At 39.0% G+C, this 17,153-nt stretch overlaps 1 protein-coding gene across 1 annotated transcript in view; it reads left to right on the forward strand.

The window, feature by feature from the left end:
- Window positions 1-4,180: 4,180 nt before the first annotated feature.
- Window positions 4,181-17,153, forward strand: part of LRRC72 (leucine rich repeat containing 72) — a 42,715-nt gene continuing 29,742 nt past the window's right edge. The window contains exons 1-2 of the mRNA XM_047694202.1: window positions 4,181-4,348; window positions 8,863-8,936. Of these exons, the coding sequence (XP_047550158.1) occupies window positions 4,256-4,348; window positions 8,863-8,936 (167 nt within the window). The 5' untranslated portion in view covers window positions 4,181-4,255. The remainder of the gene's footprint in view (window positions 4,349-8,862; window positions 8,937-17,153) is intronic.

The raw sequence follows: 17,153 nt of genomic DNA on the forward strand, positions 1-17,153 counted from the left end.
AAGATGGTACAAGATGACTTGAATCATTGGGTGACTTTAAGAAATAACTGGGAAACTACAGATCTAGCTAGTAGGGTGGGCTTCAGTCATTTCAATCTTCACATTCAAAGTTAAGCAATTAACATGAAATCACAATTCACAGAAAAAAAATACAAAGGACCAATAAGCATTTGAATGATACTCAATTTCACTAAATATGTACAAATTAAACATCAAGATAAAATTTTTCTCCAATTAGATTGGCAAAATTTAACAAAATACCATCCTGTAGAGAAAGAAACACATATACGACTCATTAATACCATCAAAGAATTTCATCTAATGTAATACTCAGGAGCGCAAAGACACTTCTTATAGCATTGGTTATCATAGCAAAAAGAAAAGAGAACTGGACAACATAAATGTCCATCAGTAGAGTAATGCATAAATAAACCATAAGAAACATTACAAGGGAACATAATGCAACAATTCAACCCAGTAGTTTAGGTTGAAAGATGGAAGTTCACGAGATGGTAAAGAGAAACATGAAAGCTGAAGAACAAATTAGAAAGACGCATTCTGGGACGCCTGGATGGCTCAGTCCGTTAAGCGTCTGCCTTCGGCTACTGTCATGATCCCAAGGTCCTGGGATGGAGCCCCACATCGGGCTCTCTGCTCAGCAGGGAGCCTGCTTCCCCCTCCCTCTCTCTCCCTCTCTGCTACTTGTGATCTCTGTCTCTCTCTGTCAAATAAATAAATAAAATAGTAAAAAAAAAAAAAAAAAAAAGAAGGATGCATTCCATTATTAAAAAAAAAAAAAAAAGACAAAACCAGACAGGCAGAAGCAAGTTAGCAAGCCACAGTTTCATAGGTAGCTGGATGATATGAGACTTCTGGGTCAGAGACTAAGGACAGTTTACTACTCACAGTAACAGCCTGAGTATCCTTCAGCCACAATTTCCAAAAGGTAGTGAGAAGCAGGCCAGGTGATGTGGTCATACACAGTAGATTGTGTTAGAGGAGAGGAATGCTAAACTTAGAAAACCTAAATCTTTTATACTGGACAGTAAAAGTCTGCCTGATCTTATCTTTATTATAAGGGAAGGAGACATTGCATTTATTATGCTGCTTAGTGAAAAAACCAAAAAACCAAAACACACCCACAATTTGCTCAGGAGGTAGACACTATATCTTCCAAGTGTGTTCATTATAAAAATTTAAAATGTAGTCCTGAACAAAGGCAGTCAGTGTCTCTTCCTATAAGACTTACAGTAACATGAAAGACTCATGGAGAATTCCAGGAATTCTCAGTATTTCATTCATTTTCATTTTGTGTAAATAAAAAATTGTAGTTATCACCTAAAATGATATTTTACCTAAACTTAAAGCAATGAATGTTGATACTATGCTTATCAACTATCATTATCAACTATCATTATCAACTATCATTAGATTGTGGCTGATATGTTTCTCATTCTATATACATTCTACACAGTAGAAAATGGCTGATAATGATTATTTCATGCAATAAATATTTTTCACTGACTTGGAAAAATAGCATGTAGACTGATTATTGGAATTGCTCAGGCAAAAATCAGAAGATTTTAAAAATTATTTAGCTTTAATGGTAACCATCACACCCATATTTTTTTTTTTCTCACACATTTTCCACTGGAAAATTCTTCTTAAAGAACAATCACATGTCAACATCTCAACAAGAACCTTTTACTCTGTGAACAATACATACTACTTTTCTAGAGGAGTGTAATTAGATTTTTGAGCTAAACTTCCAACTTGTTCATTTTACTATTGAAGACACTGAAGCCCAGAGACATTAAGTGACTTGAAAGTGGCCAACAACTAGTTAATGTCAGAGCTGAGACCAAACACCACATGCCCCGACTTGGAGCACAGGCTCTTTCTTCTTATCCAAAGCCACATACATGATATGATAGAGCTTTCAAATGGGGTATGCACACCCCTGCAGGCAATGGCAGTATGCCAGGGAGGTAAAGCCACAGGATAAACACAGGGTGTCTTGCTTGAGTGTAAATATTACTCAAAGATTTGAGGGGAGTTATGGAGCCACTTTATTTTCATATTAAAACAAGATTGATTGTAAAGCAGAATGTACATTTTACATGGATTTTTAAAATTTCAAGCTGAATTCCTCAGGCTCTAACCCTATCTCACAGAGGTAAAAAAAATCTCTCTGCTCACTCTGCTAAAGATACTTCTTTTGTAAAAATTTTATGCCACCAATGTGAGGATTTCTAGATAGTGCCTCTTACCAAAAAAGTGCTTTGCTAACCTCCATCTTTGACATTCTGTAATTAAATTTGCATTGGTTTAGTCCTTGTGATCAGTTAAATTATGAATTTTTCTCAAAGAGAGAACACATTAAGATCTTATAATAAATGAGTTTCTGAGTTCCTTTACGAAGAATAGAACTGTTTTTCAAAATTTCTTTTTCTCTTCTTAATATTGAGTAAAAAGATTTTAAAAAATAAAGGATATAATCTTTAAATGTGATTTTAGTAGAAATTAACTGGTTAGTAGTTTATTTATGTAAGATGCTCTGGAAATGCATTTTGCATTTGATTCTAAAACTCACATTTGTGTAATGTACAAAGTAGAACAAATAGCATGTATTTCCATTTCTCTTGTAGTATTTACATGAATGATATTTGAAATTCTGTAACCCATGTTTAAGAGCAAATATGGGAGACAGGACACCAGTCAATTACTTTATGCATTTTCTCAGTGGATCATTCCTCTCAATTGATTTTTATTTCTGGAATATAAAACCACTTCGACAATCATTCTCAGATGATCCCCCTCTTTCTGTGATAACTTGGAAGACTTCTACCTACCCAACTCTACCAGACCCAAACACATTTCAGAAGTACTAAAAGAGTGTGCATTTGATTTTTCTGAGACATTTTTTTTTAATTTATTTATTTGAGAGACAGAGAAAGAGCATGAGAGGGGAGGTCAGAGGGAGAAGCAGACTCCCCATAGAGCTGGGAGCCCGATGTGGGACTCGATCCCAGGACTCCGGGATCATGACCTGAGCTGAAGGCAGTTGCTTAACCAACTGAGCCACCCAGGCGCCCCCTTTCTGAGACATTTTTAAATGCTCTATTCCAACACCAGCATTTTTTTCATGCAAGTAGCCTGACCCCTATCTAACAGCTACATTTAATTCTAGATTTCAAGTTCAAATTTGGATCCAAGAAACCAACTCATTCAATTAAATCAACATTTACTGAATGCAGGGTACTAGGCCCAGGCAGAAAACAGTGATGAACCAGAGAGAATCCTGCCTCCAAAAGGTCCCAAGCTAGAGGGGAACAAGACTCACATTAATAAAATCATAACATAGCCTATGTAAGAGGTTCCAATAGAAGTAGGGGAGCCATCAATTAAACAACAATAACACCTTGAAGATTGGAAAAAACTTGCCGCATAGTGGCTCCACTTACCCATTTTCTGCTAGAGGGAGGAGTTTTCAGCTACTGAACCAACATGCACTTACCCTTCACAATAAGATCAGTCAAGAGTTCCATTTTTCTGCGCACGTGGAATCTGGGTCTCCTTCATATTGCTACCTCCACCTGCATTCCAGGACCGGGTCTAGGAGGAGGCAAGTAAGACACTGGTCTTAGTACAAAAATTACAAAAATGTAAGGAATCCAAACTCAGCAATCAAAACAAGTGCTGATGATATCTATCTATCTATATATATATATATACATATATATATATATAACTCGAAATTAATGCAACAGCATTCATGATGAACAGAATGTCAAAATTTTAAATAAGGGAGGATGAGCAATACTGATTCTTTTTCTTCTTTGCTTCACGCCCCACTAGGATTCTGTAGGGCATTCCTGCACCCCCCCCTCATGTGGCCAGTGGTACATCTACTCTTCAGAAAGCTAAGCTTTCTAGTATTTAGAGCTCAGATCAATGAAATTATTATTAGTGGGTGATTGCCACTGGAGTGCTCTGACATAGCGGACCACCCGATCTCTGGCATGGGCGGCAAGCTGCACCGCACGCTAGATAAACGCAAGTATGTTCAAGGTACAACGTGGTGGGCGCTACAGGGTCACACGTGAAAACGTCATAGAAGGGACTGGCTTCAAATCTTCCCTAGTTTGGATTGGCTTTTAGTCGCCCAGATTGCGGTAACTGTTGGTAACGGAATAATGAGCCGTGGAGCTAGGTCGGATGGATAGTAGGTGCTGCTGCATCCCTTAATGCCCTGATGGCCTGGGACCCGAACCATCTGCCCCATGTCTCCCTACACTCTACGAGCTTAGTCAGGGCTCGGGAAGTTGCCCTCGAGATCAGCCGCAGGGTAAGCGGCACCCCCTTCTCCAGGCCACAAGCCCCTCAGGTCCCTGCACCAAAGCCCCAGCCAGCGGTCTGCCGGAGCGGGTGGAACAATGGCAGACCCCAGGCCCTCCACTGGGGCTGGAGGTCTGTAATCTCCAGGGTAGTGTTTGGGGATGCCTCTGATCCCCACTGGCGAATTTACATGAACCTTTCCTGGCTTACCGTCTGCCGCCTATGTAACATTGGCAGTTTAGAGATTAGATAATAAAACCATCAATTTGGAATCTTGACTCTCCCACAAATATAAATAACCCAGAAATGCCCTCCCCCTAAAGAGGGCATTTCTGGGTTATTTATATAAAGTGCAAATGGACACATGGAGGAGGAAGGTTTCTTTGATGGACAGTACAAGCAGTTGTGGGCAGTTAAGATTAAAGAATGCTTGAGTGGGAAAACTTGTCAGAATTGTTGGCCATAGGAGCTCCCAAGTGCTGAAGAGTTCTAGGACGCTCTGGGGAGGCTTGGGGCTGCCATGTAAAAATCAAGGCTGGGGCTTCTATAAGGATTTGAAAGCTACGCTCACTAAGTCCTGACTAAGCTGCGGTGCGTGTGGGTTGCATGTAGCTATAGGAATTTATCGCTGCAGTACCTAAGTCAGCAAAGAGAATGTTTTCGTCTATAGATTTTAACACAGACTTCATTCTTCTGGGATTTCATAATCCCACCATTTTCAAACATTTTTTTCCCTGTTTTATCTAGATCCTCAGGCAAGGGTCTGGGGAGGAAACTGCTGTTATCCTCCTTGTGCTGGAACTCCCCATACCCTAATTCCATGTTGCATTGTTTTTATTTCCCTGTTTGGTTAATGAATTAATTTGAAATCTGATTCAGATTTTGAGTTAATTTGAAATCTGATCTGAATCAGACAACTGTTGTCCGAATTCAGTACCTCTGCTGAGTAATATCCTCTACTACCCGACACATCACTGCAGATTCAAATTCTACCTTCTTGAAATTTGCTATCTCAGCTCCCACTGTGCTCTTGTTTCTCCAACTTTGCAACCTTCCCTCCAAACCCTCTTCCTTCTGCTTTCTGCTTTTGCAGCTTCATTCCCTCCTCCTCTCTCTCAATGTGGCTCCTTCCCAATGATTGAACCGGGATCCCACTTGCTCTTGTGCACTGATCAGGCTATCATCCCCAGCCTGATATCTCTGCTGAGCTCCTCTCTTCCACCGGCAGCTTGCTGCTGGATGCCTTGACCTGTGTGTCTCACCAGCATCCCAATTTCAGTGTTTCCAGCTGAGTTCATCTTCCCTTCCAAGCCACCTTCTCATCATCATCGCATGAACACATTCATTAGCATCACCACTTGTGACTTTGCTAGCCCTTATTCTGTTTCATTATTTGCCAGTTTCCATCAATTCTCTCGCACGCCCTCTGTCATGCCTGCTCACTCACTGCTCCTTCCCACTTGCCACTCTCCTGGCACCTTGCCTTGATTCGCCAGAGGCAGCCTTGCTTCCTATCTGTTTTCTCGGCCCATCACACACACTGCACTCCCAGAGTCATCTTTCTGAGGCCTTGCTTCATCAAAAGATTGAGGCGACCCAAGTGTCCACAGACACATAAACGGAAAAACAAAATATAGTATACACCTACAATAAAACATGATTCCGCCTTAGAAAAGAAGGAAAGGCTGACACACACTACGACTTGGATGAACACTGAAGACGTTAGGCAGAGCAAAATAAGCCCATCACAAAAGGACAAATATTGTCTGATTGCACTTAGATGAGGCACCTGGAGTTGTCGAATTTACAGAGAGAGAAAATAGCAGGGTGGCTCCCAGGGGTTGAGGGAAGGGGAAAATTGGCAGTTAGTGTTGAAGGCATACAGTTTCATTTGGGGAAGACGAGAAACTTCTGGAAATGAATGGTGGCCATGGTTCCACAGAACTATACAGAGAAAACAGTAAATTCCATAGTCTATATATTTTACCACAATAAAAAAAAAAATAGTTCAGGGAAAGAATGCTTGGTGTGCTTCTTTAGATGAAAGGAATATGCTCCTGGTGAAGTTGTGTGTTGATTGGGAACTGGAAAGGCTCCACCACGGATTCACTGAAACTTGAAACTTCTTGGCACGGATTTATGTTCTTTGGCGCTTTGACATTAATGCTTGTTGTTAGATTCATATGAAACTTTTGGTTGGAAAGAAACATACCAGGATAAAAAGCTGGATAAATAAATAATTTATTATAGCAGTGATTTAGATATTATGTTGATAGTTTCAATTTCTTTTTTCATCTCTTAATTTTCAAAATTTGACTTAAATCCTTAAATATTCATTCCATGGCTAAAATTTTCAAAATTTGTGTTAACTTCCCACGACTAAATTAATAGGTGCTTATTTTAAAATACTCAAATGTTACTTTTATTTTTATTTTTGTCAAATAATTATTTTTAAATGCATTGCTCAGAACGTGAAACTACTGCGTGATCTCAAGTGATAATTTTCTTAACAATTTGGAGTGTGTGCATTTGTGTGCATATAAATGTCATTGGTGGGGCACCTGGGAGGCACAGCTGGTTAAGCTACCAGCTCTAGTCGTGATCTCAGGGTTGTGAGATACAGCCCCACGTTGAGGTCCATACGGGGCTCCATAGTCAGCGCGGAGTCTGAGTCTCCCTCTCCCTCTCCCTCTGCCCCTCCCACTTGCCTTCTATCTCTCTCTCCCTTTAAAATACATAAATAGATAAAAATAAGTGTCATTGGTAACAAAAATAGTGTTGACATATAACTCCAATGGCATTTTTACTTTTGGATGTGTAGTTATCTATTTCTGCATGTATTTAAGTTACTACACAGGATTCTATTGTGAAGTTAGAATTCCCTTTAATGTGGGAATTCTATATTCCCATTAATGTGAGGCATATTTCACAAATGTATCAAATCATGTATATGTGTGCACTCGAGTCCTGCTATATTTTTGAGTGCCGGATGTAGAATGGCAGGATTGAGTTAAAAGCACATTTATAACTTTAATAGAACATTGCAAAGTTTTGTGGTTTTTTTTTAAGATTTTATTTATTTATTTGACAGAGAGAGATCACAAGTAGCCAGAGAGGCAGGCAGAGAGAGAGAGAGGAGGAAGCAGGCTCCCCGCTGAGCAGAAAGCCCAATGTAGGGCTTGATCCTAGGACCCTGGGATCATGACCTGAGCTGAAGGCAGAGCCTTTAACCCACTGAGCCACCCAGGTGCCCCGGGCATTGCAAAGTTTTAATTCTACTTTGACACAGTTGCGATTGACTATGTATAGTAGAAGCTGCTAGTTTAGATGTTTAAGTTAAAACATCCAGACCCAGATGCAGAGGACTCCTCCAAAATGGGTTTTTTCCTAAGCCCTAAAATCAGCTTGCCTTTTATAGAGTCACAGAATACCCTGATAGAAATGCCTCTATGTGAGCCAACGAATTCTCTAAGCCCCAAGATTCAGCTTGTGTGACAAGGTAACATAGAAGTTTGGGATAAAAATTAGCAGTGACACTCAATCCCTGATATATCTATCTTCTTCACTTCTTTCGATATGTGTTCATCCCATTAAATATAAGTTTTTTTAAAAAGTCTTCTACTAAATAACAAAACTCCTGTCAAAATTTCATTAATCACTTAGTGACATCACAACCTCACCACCCACAACAAATGCCAACCGAACTTTGGTCACTGTTTTGACTGTGATAATTACAGTGTTTGTCAGATTCCAGTAGTGCAACAATTATACTTTCCACTTCTGTTGTGTCTTGTTAGCTTTACTCCTTCATGGCAAATTATAGATAGGCTTTACTTTTTCCATATCATTTAAGGCCATGTGGCTTGTAAATGTTATTTTGTAATCTAGCAAAACCTCTTAAGAAGAAAAAGCAAAGCGCTTAAATTGCTGTTTTTGGATTTGTATTTTCAAAACAAAGCCTACGGGACTAAAAATTACTTATTCTCCAGCAAAAATGTTAGTAACTGGTGAAAAATGAAGACATGGTTCCTTTGCAAAGAAAGGAAATGATATTTATTCACTCATGCATTCCTCTGACGTTTATTGAGAACTCACAGTGTCAAGCACCTCTAAGATAATGTGCATTGTATCGCACTCCACCTGCAATCATAACACCAAATATCTTCTGTAAATATGAGTTCTTCATGTTTGAAAGAACATTTAAGAATATTTAAAGACCAAATCACCCTGCTTCATAGAGAACCGAAAACTTGTTTTTGGTGCTCATGCACACATACACATTTTTTTCTCTTTGATTAAAAATTATTTACACATCTGTGCCCAGGATTAAGGATAATGAAATTCAACCACAAAAATGATTAAATAGTATATAATTGTAGTGTTGGAATTTATCAGTTTAGAGTGGTTGCCTCCGTATTCACCTTTCGTTTGATCTTCTTGTAGACGTTATTGTTATTGACTGCAAATGTCTCTGTATTTTTGCTCAGTGGAATGTGGCTTGACAGATTAATTATATGTTATCAGGCAGTTGAAGATCAACTAAAGATATGTGGCTTCAAGAGGGATGCTGATGTCTTTGAGCTGTTCCTTTCTCAAAAGTGAGTGTACTTTATATAAGAAATAGAAGAGCATCATATTATAATGTTTCACAGATTCAGATATTTTTTCAAAGATTTTATATATTTATTTGTCAGAGAAAAAGGGAGAAATAGAGAGCAAGCATAAGAAGGGGGAGCAGAAGGCAGAGGGAGAAGCAGGCTCCCCGCTGAGCAAGGAGCCTGATGCAGGACTCAATCCTAGGACCCTCGGATCATGACCTGAGCTGAAAGCAGATATGTAACTGACTGAGTCACCCAGGTGTCCCAGATTCAAATGCTGTTTTCCATTGTTTTCCCCAAGAACTGGATTGGCAAGTACTATGCTCTAATTACTTTACCATTCTATTCATTGGTGTCCACAGTCTCTATTAGAGAGGCAAGATGGAAATGGATGAAAACAAAGATTATGGAACCATGCTGAGTTTGAAGCCCAGCTCTGTCCCTTCCAGCTGGGTGATCTTGGGCATGTCAACAACCTCCCTGTTAGGATTGTCAAGTTTAGTAAATAAAAATACAGTAAGTCCAGTTACATGTGAATTTAATGGAAACAAATGAATATAATTTTTCTTTAGTATTAAGTTTGTCCCGTACTTCCTTGGGTTTCTCTGAAATTCACATGTAAATGGGTCTTGTATTTCATCTGGCAAGACTCCTTCCTGAATATAACAATGCTATCTTTTTCACAGGGATGTTAGGTAAACACTGGGTGAGTTAGTAGAAAGTAGAAGAGGGTCTGGTACACAGTAAGCACTCAGTGAGCATTGATAGAGTTAACAGAATTACTATTACTAGAAAATAATGGCTCATCATACCCCTATATTATAATAATAACCCTATGATACTAGACCCCTCACCAATAATCCCTGTACTAATTTCACTGGTAAGTAGGAAACCTTCCTTATGTAACAACCCCTCCAATTCCCTAAGGTGGCAGCCAGCAAAGTGGGCTCTTCTGCAGAGTATTCAGAGTGCCTGAGAAAGAACCCAGGGGTAAGAGGAAGAGGAAGTTACAAGTTAGGTGGGACTCTGACACCACAGGTTTTGCTTGCCAACAAGTGACATCTGTGCAACTAGACATTGCATTTAACAACAATGATCCTATTCCTACTCTTCTTCCGCCCCCCCTTCATGCTTTTTAATCTCTATGAACTCCATGTATGATATTAAAATCAGTTTGTCATATTTCTATTCATGTAATCTCTGGAACTCAGCTACTCTTTTTTTTTTTTTTTTTTAACTCAGCTACTTTCCAAAGAAGATGTCCCACTTTATCACTGAGCTTAATCACTTTATCTTTGGTTACTTGAGGAAATCCTTTATGAATAAATGTATTTCTTTTGTTATGTGTATATATATTTTCAGGTTATAAGTGCAGAGAAAAATATTTATCTTGGTAACCATCCAGGGGGAAAAATAGCTGGCCAATTCAAGATTTTTAAAAATACATATTTTAGAAGGGAACAGTATGGTAGATAATTCTGACACACTTTAAGTTACTCTTGGACTCTTTCTACAGATCAGTTAGTTTTATAATAACAATACATATTTTATGTGGTCAAAAGATTGCAACTCTAAACTTTTCATGATTTTAACAACAGTACACTGTAAGGGTAAATAAAGAATAGTAAGAAAAGCTTTAAAACACTAGAGAAAAAAATAGAAAGATTGGTCCTCTGACAGTGGGCAATTAGTGGTCTTCTCTAGTGAAGGAAACACATTTTATAGCCCCAAAAAACTAAGTAACCATGCAATCCAGCTGGTACAAAAAAAAAAAAAAAAAAAAAGTTTCTCAGTCCAGACACCAATACAGTGGGTAAACTAGGTTATTTGCCTGAGTCTCTGTTGCCTTGGATTTGTGTTGGGGAGGTGGGGTGCCTTACCTTAACCCATGTCTTGAGTAATCATGGAGAACACATACAACAGCAGTGCTGATATATTAATCTCAGCACGAGTCATTGCCATCATTAGAATTTCCTCTCTTTGTCTTCCATTGGCGTCACCTTGAAACACAACAGCCCATTATTGATTTTGAACAGGTTTAAGTGAAGAACTAACACTTTATTTTTTGTTTTTTGTCTGTACATCTTTTTGCTTTATTAACATATAATGTATTATTTCCTTCAGGGGTACAGGTCTGTGAATCATCAGTCTTACACAATTCACAGCACTCATACCCTCCCCAATGTCCATAACCCAACCACCTTATCCCTCTCCCCACAACCCCCAGCAGTCCTCGGTTTGTTTCCTGAGATTAAGGATATCGTGAATGAAAGAGGAGAGATCATAACCAACACCAAAGAAATAAAAACATCTTAAGAATTATAAGCAACAATACACCAGCAAATTTGACAATCTAGAAGATATGGGTGCATTCTTAGAGACCTATAAACTACCAAAACGGAACCAGGAAGAAATAGAAAACCTGAACAGCCCCATAACCAGTAAGGAGATTAAAGCATTTTCCCAGGAGAATTCTACCAAACATTTAGAGAAGAATTAATACCTATTCTCCTGAAACTGTTCCAAAAAATAGAAATGGAAGGAAAACTTCCAAGCTCATTTTATGAGGCCAGCATTACCTTGATCCCAAAACCAGACAAAGACCCCATCAAAAAGGAGAATTACAGACCAACATCCTTGATGAACATGGATGCAAAAGTTATCACCAAAAAACTAGCCAATAGGCTACAACAGTACATTAAAACGATTATTTTTGGGGTGCCTGGGTCACTCAGTGGGTTAAAGCCTCTGCCTTCAGCTCAGGTCATGATCCCACAGCCCTGGGATCGAGCCCCACATGGGGCTCTCTGCTCAGCGGGGAGCCTGCTTCCCACCCCCACCTGCCTGCCTTTCTGCCTACTTGTGATCTCTGTCTGTCAAATAAATAAAATCTTTTAAAAAATAAATAAATAAATAAAATGATTATTTTCCATGACCAAGTGGGATCTGTTCCTGGGCTGCAAATTAATCAATGTGATACAATACATTAATAAAAGAAAGAACAAGAACCATATGATACCCTCAATAGATGCTGAAAAAGCATTTGACAAAGTACAGCATCCCTTCCTGATCAAAACTCTTCACAGTGTAGGAATAGAGGGTACATCAAAGCCATCTTTGAAAAGCCCGTAGTGAATATCATTCTCAATTGGGGAAAACTGAGAGCTTTTCCCCTAAGGTTAGGAACATGGCAGGGCTGTCCACTGTCACCACTGCTATTCAACACAGTACTAGAAGTCCTAGCCTCAGCAATCAGACAACAAAAAGAAATTAAAGGCATCTGAATTGGCAAAGAAGAAGTCAAACTCTCACTCTTTGCAGATGATATGATACTTTATGTGGAAAACCCAAAAGGCTCCACTCCAAAACTGCTAGAACTTGTACAGGAATTCAGTAAAGTGTCAGGCTATAAAATCAGTGCATAGAAATCAGTTGCATTTCTCTACACCAACAGCAAGACAGAAGAAAGAGAAATTAAGGAGTCAATCCCATTTACAATTGCACCCAAAACCATAAGATACCTAGGAATAAACCTAACCAAAGAGGCACAGAATCTGTACTCAGAAAACTATGAATTACTCATGAAATAAATTGAGGAAGATAAAAAGAAATGGAAAAATGTTCCATGCTCCTGGATTGGAAGAATAAATATTGTGAAAATGTCTATGCTACCTAAAGCAACCTACATATTTAACACTGTCCCTATCAAAATACTATAAATTTTTTCAAAGAAATGGAACAAATCATTCTAAAATTTATATGGAACCAGAAAAGACCCCAAATCACCAGAGGTTATTGGCAGCAACTGGGTCCTTTCTCTTTTCTTTTTGATAAGGTATCAGAGCGGGGAAGCCGGCTGCAGAGACGGAGCCGAGGGGTGGGCTCTCAGCTTGGGGTTACCTTGAACTGTGATCGGAGGCACAGTCAGGCCACTGATCTTCGAGCAAGGACCCAAGAGGTGGTAGATCTGGGGAAACGTCCTCCTTCCTCCTCCGGAGAAGTGGTGCGGGAGCATGGCAGGAAGATACTGGGTTTGAAGACTCCAAATGGGGCCGTTCACCAGAGATAGAAACTCTCAGTCACAGGCTGGGTGAGCTCGGAGTGTGGCCGGAGACCAGGAAGGCAGGAGCGATTGAGCGCTTTTCTCTGAGGGCGCACTGAGGAGTTGGGCCCCAAGCCCTCAGCTCCTCTGAGCCGGAGATTGGGAGGCCGCCATTTTCATTCCCGTCCCCCAGAACTCTACAGAAAGCGTTCAGGGAACAAAAGCTTCCAAGAACGAACCCAAGCAGATTATTTAGCTCAGCTCCTGGCAAGGGCAGTGCAATTCCACCTCGGGCAAAGATATTTGATAATCACAGCAACAGGCCCCTCTCTGAGAAGATCAGCAAGAACATCCAGCCAAGACCAAGTTCACTAATCAATGAGAGCTGTGGAACTCCAGAGCCAGGAGAATAAAACACATAGAATTCATGGCTTTTTCCCCATGATTCTTTAATCTTTCAAAGTTAAATTTTTAAATTTTATTCTTTCCTATTCTACTTTTTAAATTTTTCCTCTTTCCTATTTTAACCTTTTTAACTATTTTATCTCATCAATACGTTTTTTTAAAATCTTATAAAATTTTCATTGTTATAGTCATATTCTATCCCTTCACTGTATTTAACCTTATTTTTTGTGTATATATAGGTTTTTCTTTAAAATTTTGGGATATGGTTTCTTCTAACACATCAAAATATACCCTAAATCTAGCACAGGGATTTGTTCTAGTCTCCAGCCTGATCCTATTCTTTTTTTTTTTTTTCTTTTTCGACCAACTTCTTATCAATTCCTTTTTTTAAAGTGTTTTTACATTGTCACCTTTACAGTTACATTCAATCCCTTCATCATGCTTACCCTTATTTTTGTGTATATATATATATATATACATATATATATATATATAAAGTTTTTCTTTCTTTAAAATTTTGGAGGCAATTTCTTCTTACAGATCAAAATACACCCCAAATCAAAATCAAGTGTGTGGCCCTGTTCTATTTGCCAGTCTAATATATATATATATATATATATTATATATATATATGTGTGTGTGTGTATGTGTTTGTGTGTGTGTGTGTGTATTTTTTTCTCCCCTCCTTTCTTCTGCCCCTGGTTTCGGGTCTCTTCTGATTTGTTAGTGTATATTTTGCTGGGGTCTCTGCTTTAAGACCAGTGGCCCAACTGTGCCTTGGATCACAGTTTAAGGTAACCCGGAGCTCAGAGTGTAGTCCTCAGCTCCATCTCTGCAGCCGGCTTCCTGACTCTGATACCTAGGAGCTCTGCTATGCTCAGACACCCCTTGTCTTTTTGTGACCCAGCAGATCCTGAGGCCACACTGTCCCTGTGAGGGCTCCACCCCACACTTAGCCTCTGGAGCGACGTCCCTCAGTGGAGCAGACTTCTAAAAGTTCTGATTTTGTGCTCTGCTGCTCTGCCACCTGCCAGGAGCCAGCCCTTTCCCCTAAGGTCTATCTTCCCATATATTACTTAGATTCATTTCTCCACATGTATTACCTTCCGGAAAGTGGTCGCCTTCTGTTCCTAGAATTGCTGCTCTTCTCTTTTCTCTCCTATTGAGTTTGTAGGTATTCAGAATGGTTTGATAATCACCTAGCTGAACTCCTGGGACCCAGCAATATTTAGGTCTCCTACTTCTCCACCATCTTGCTCCTCCCCCACAAAACTAACCCTTTTGACTTGAGTTAAAATCCCTTTAAAAGGGAATCACTTTATTACATTATGTAATAGCTGGAAATTCAGCATCAAAATCACTAGTATAGGAAAATTAATGACATTAACTTGACACAGGTGATATTTCAAAGTATTAATGTATTAAAATAACTTTTCGGGGAAATCCTTGAGGAAATCCTCTAAGTGGGGTTTGAGCTTCTCTGCTACCACATAATGATTGTTTTATTTTTCACAGGAACGGATGAAGCTAATGTATTGTCTTTTCTGCCCAATGCAAAATTTAGGTGTACCAGGATCCAAATGCTTCTTCTGAGAAATAGGCTACATATCTACAGTGAGAGGAGAATGCATTATGTGTATAAGTCTCCTATTAGAAGTTGCTTTTGAAGAGTCTGGAATATTTTGTTGTGCCAGAGAAGCACTTGAAGACTAACAGTGCATATCTAAAGGATGTGTGGTCTGCTTGAAGTCTTATTTGGGATAATTAGAGAATTTTTTAAAAAAAGGAAAAGGAATAAGAAAAACTTCAGATACAAGTAGAGTGGGAAAGAGAGTGACTGAAAGAAAGAAAGGGGGAAGGGTGGATGTTCTTCTCAAGTTTTTATTTAAATTGCAGGTAGTTGACATACAGTGTAATATTAGTTTCAGGTGCAGAATTTAGGAATTCATCACTTACCTAATACCTGGTGCTCCTTACAAGCACCTTCCTTAATAACCATCACCTATTTAACAGAAATCCCAAATCATCTGAATCAGCAATGATCATCAGCTGAAGCTAAAGCCATTGAATAAGTTATTGGGGCTCGAGACATACACATGGTCATCAGAGGTTTGCCCCACATATTACTTCTCAGTTTGTGCTTTTCCAATGGAGAAACTTGGTGGACAGAGCCAGAACCAAGGGGCTGAACTTCCATCACAAAAAGTCGGACAAAGTGGCATTACCTGCCTCCTTCTGTGATGCAGTAATCACCACCTTTGTTCCTGAAAAATGGTCCACCTGGAAGTTAATCATGAGGAAGCAAGGAGACAAATCAGGAATGGGAGACATTCCATCAGATGACTGTCCTGGACTCTTCAAATTCAATGTCAAGGTAATAAAAGGGGAATATTCTAAATTTAAGAAGACTAAGGGATTATATCAAATGAAATGCAAAGCATAAATGTTGATGGGATTCTGGACTGAAAAAGAAAAGAACTATTTAAAAAATTAGGGTCAACAGGGACAACATGAATATGAAAAGAATGCTAGATGATATTATTGAATTCAATTTAATTTTTAAGGTGTGATAACAGTGTTGTGGCCATGCAGGAACATGTCCCTGTTTGAGGGATATGCATGCTGTAGTATTTAGGAGTGAAAACCCTAACAGTGATAAGTCTGCAATTTCATTTTCAGATGATTCAGCAAGAAAATTATCAACCAATAAGTAACATCTATTACATAGATAAGAGAGAGCGAGCATAAGTGTGGCAAAATATTTAACATTATAAGGGCTCTACAACCTTTCATTGTATTATCCTTCAACGTTTTTTGGTTTTGAAATCTTTCAATATAAAAGAGTTGTTGAAAAATGTTTCCTTTGTTTAGAAATATTTTTGCATGATTTAAAAGCACATTCTCCTAAAAATTTTTGTTAAAAACTTCATAACATTTTCATTAAAATATTTCAAAAAATATAGCCCCTCCGTATCCCAAAGTTTAAAAAAAAAAAAACTTGTGAAAGGATGTTGCCACAAATGAGTTAATAGATGTAACATTAATGAACTTTAGTATTGGTTAAGGACTTGGAAGACTGCCTGGTACAGAGTGTGTGCTCTATAGTGTTTGATGCATAAAGACACACATGTATACATACCCAGCCTGGGCACAGTTTCTGCCCTGAGAAATAAAAGAGATCTGAATATTCTAGCCCACAGCATTCAAGGACCAATCCTCAGGGCTTTGCCCCATTTGTGATCACTCCTCTTCCCCACCCATGCTTGTTCCTTTGCAGAGAGAGCAGCAACAGCAACAAGGTTCAGGACCACCTGCACAGTTCAAGAAGGATGGTAATATTTTGACCCTATATCTACTAAACAACAAAGGAAAATAAAACACTTCACCTAGTCTCTGTCTCTTGGCATATGGCCATTTCCACATCTTAAATATAATGTGGCCAAGATCTATCTGGACAAGCCCAAAGCAAGAAACTTGCAGACGTTGTCCAAGTAGGAGCCAACAGGGTTTTCACATTTAGGCACAAATCCAGTGTCTTCCCCACTTACTTTTTCCCCTCTGCCCAGTCCCCAGTAAAATCTTTTTTTTTTTTTTCAAATTAAGGTCCCAATAAATGTAATCATAACGAAGTATAAATTTCTAGTAATGTGATAGAGTGTTTGCCTTCAGTATTTCCTTTAAACTGGCTGACAAAAACATTAATCCAAATGAATGAAGTTTTGCAGTGCCTGGGTGGTTCAGTTGTTTGGTGTCTGCCTTCAGTTCAGGTC

The sequence above is a fragment of the Lutra lutra genome, chromosome 11 (genome assembly GCF_902655055.1).
Source record: "Lutra lutra chromosome 11, mLutLut1.2, whole genome shotgun sequence".
Lineage (NCBI taxonomy): Eukaryota > Metazoa > Chordata > Mammalia > Carnivora > Mustelidae > Lutra > Lutra lutra.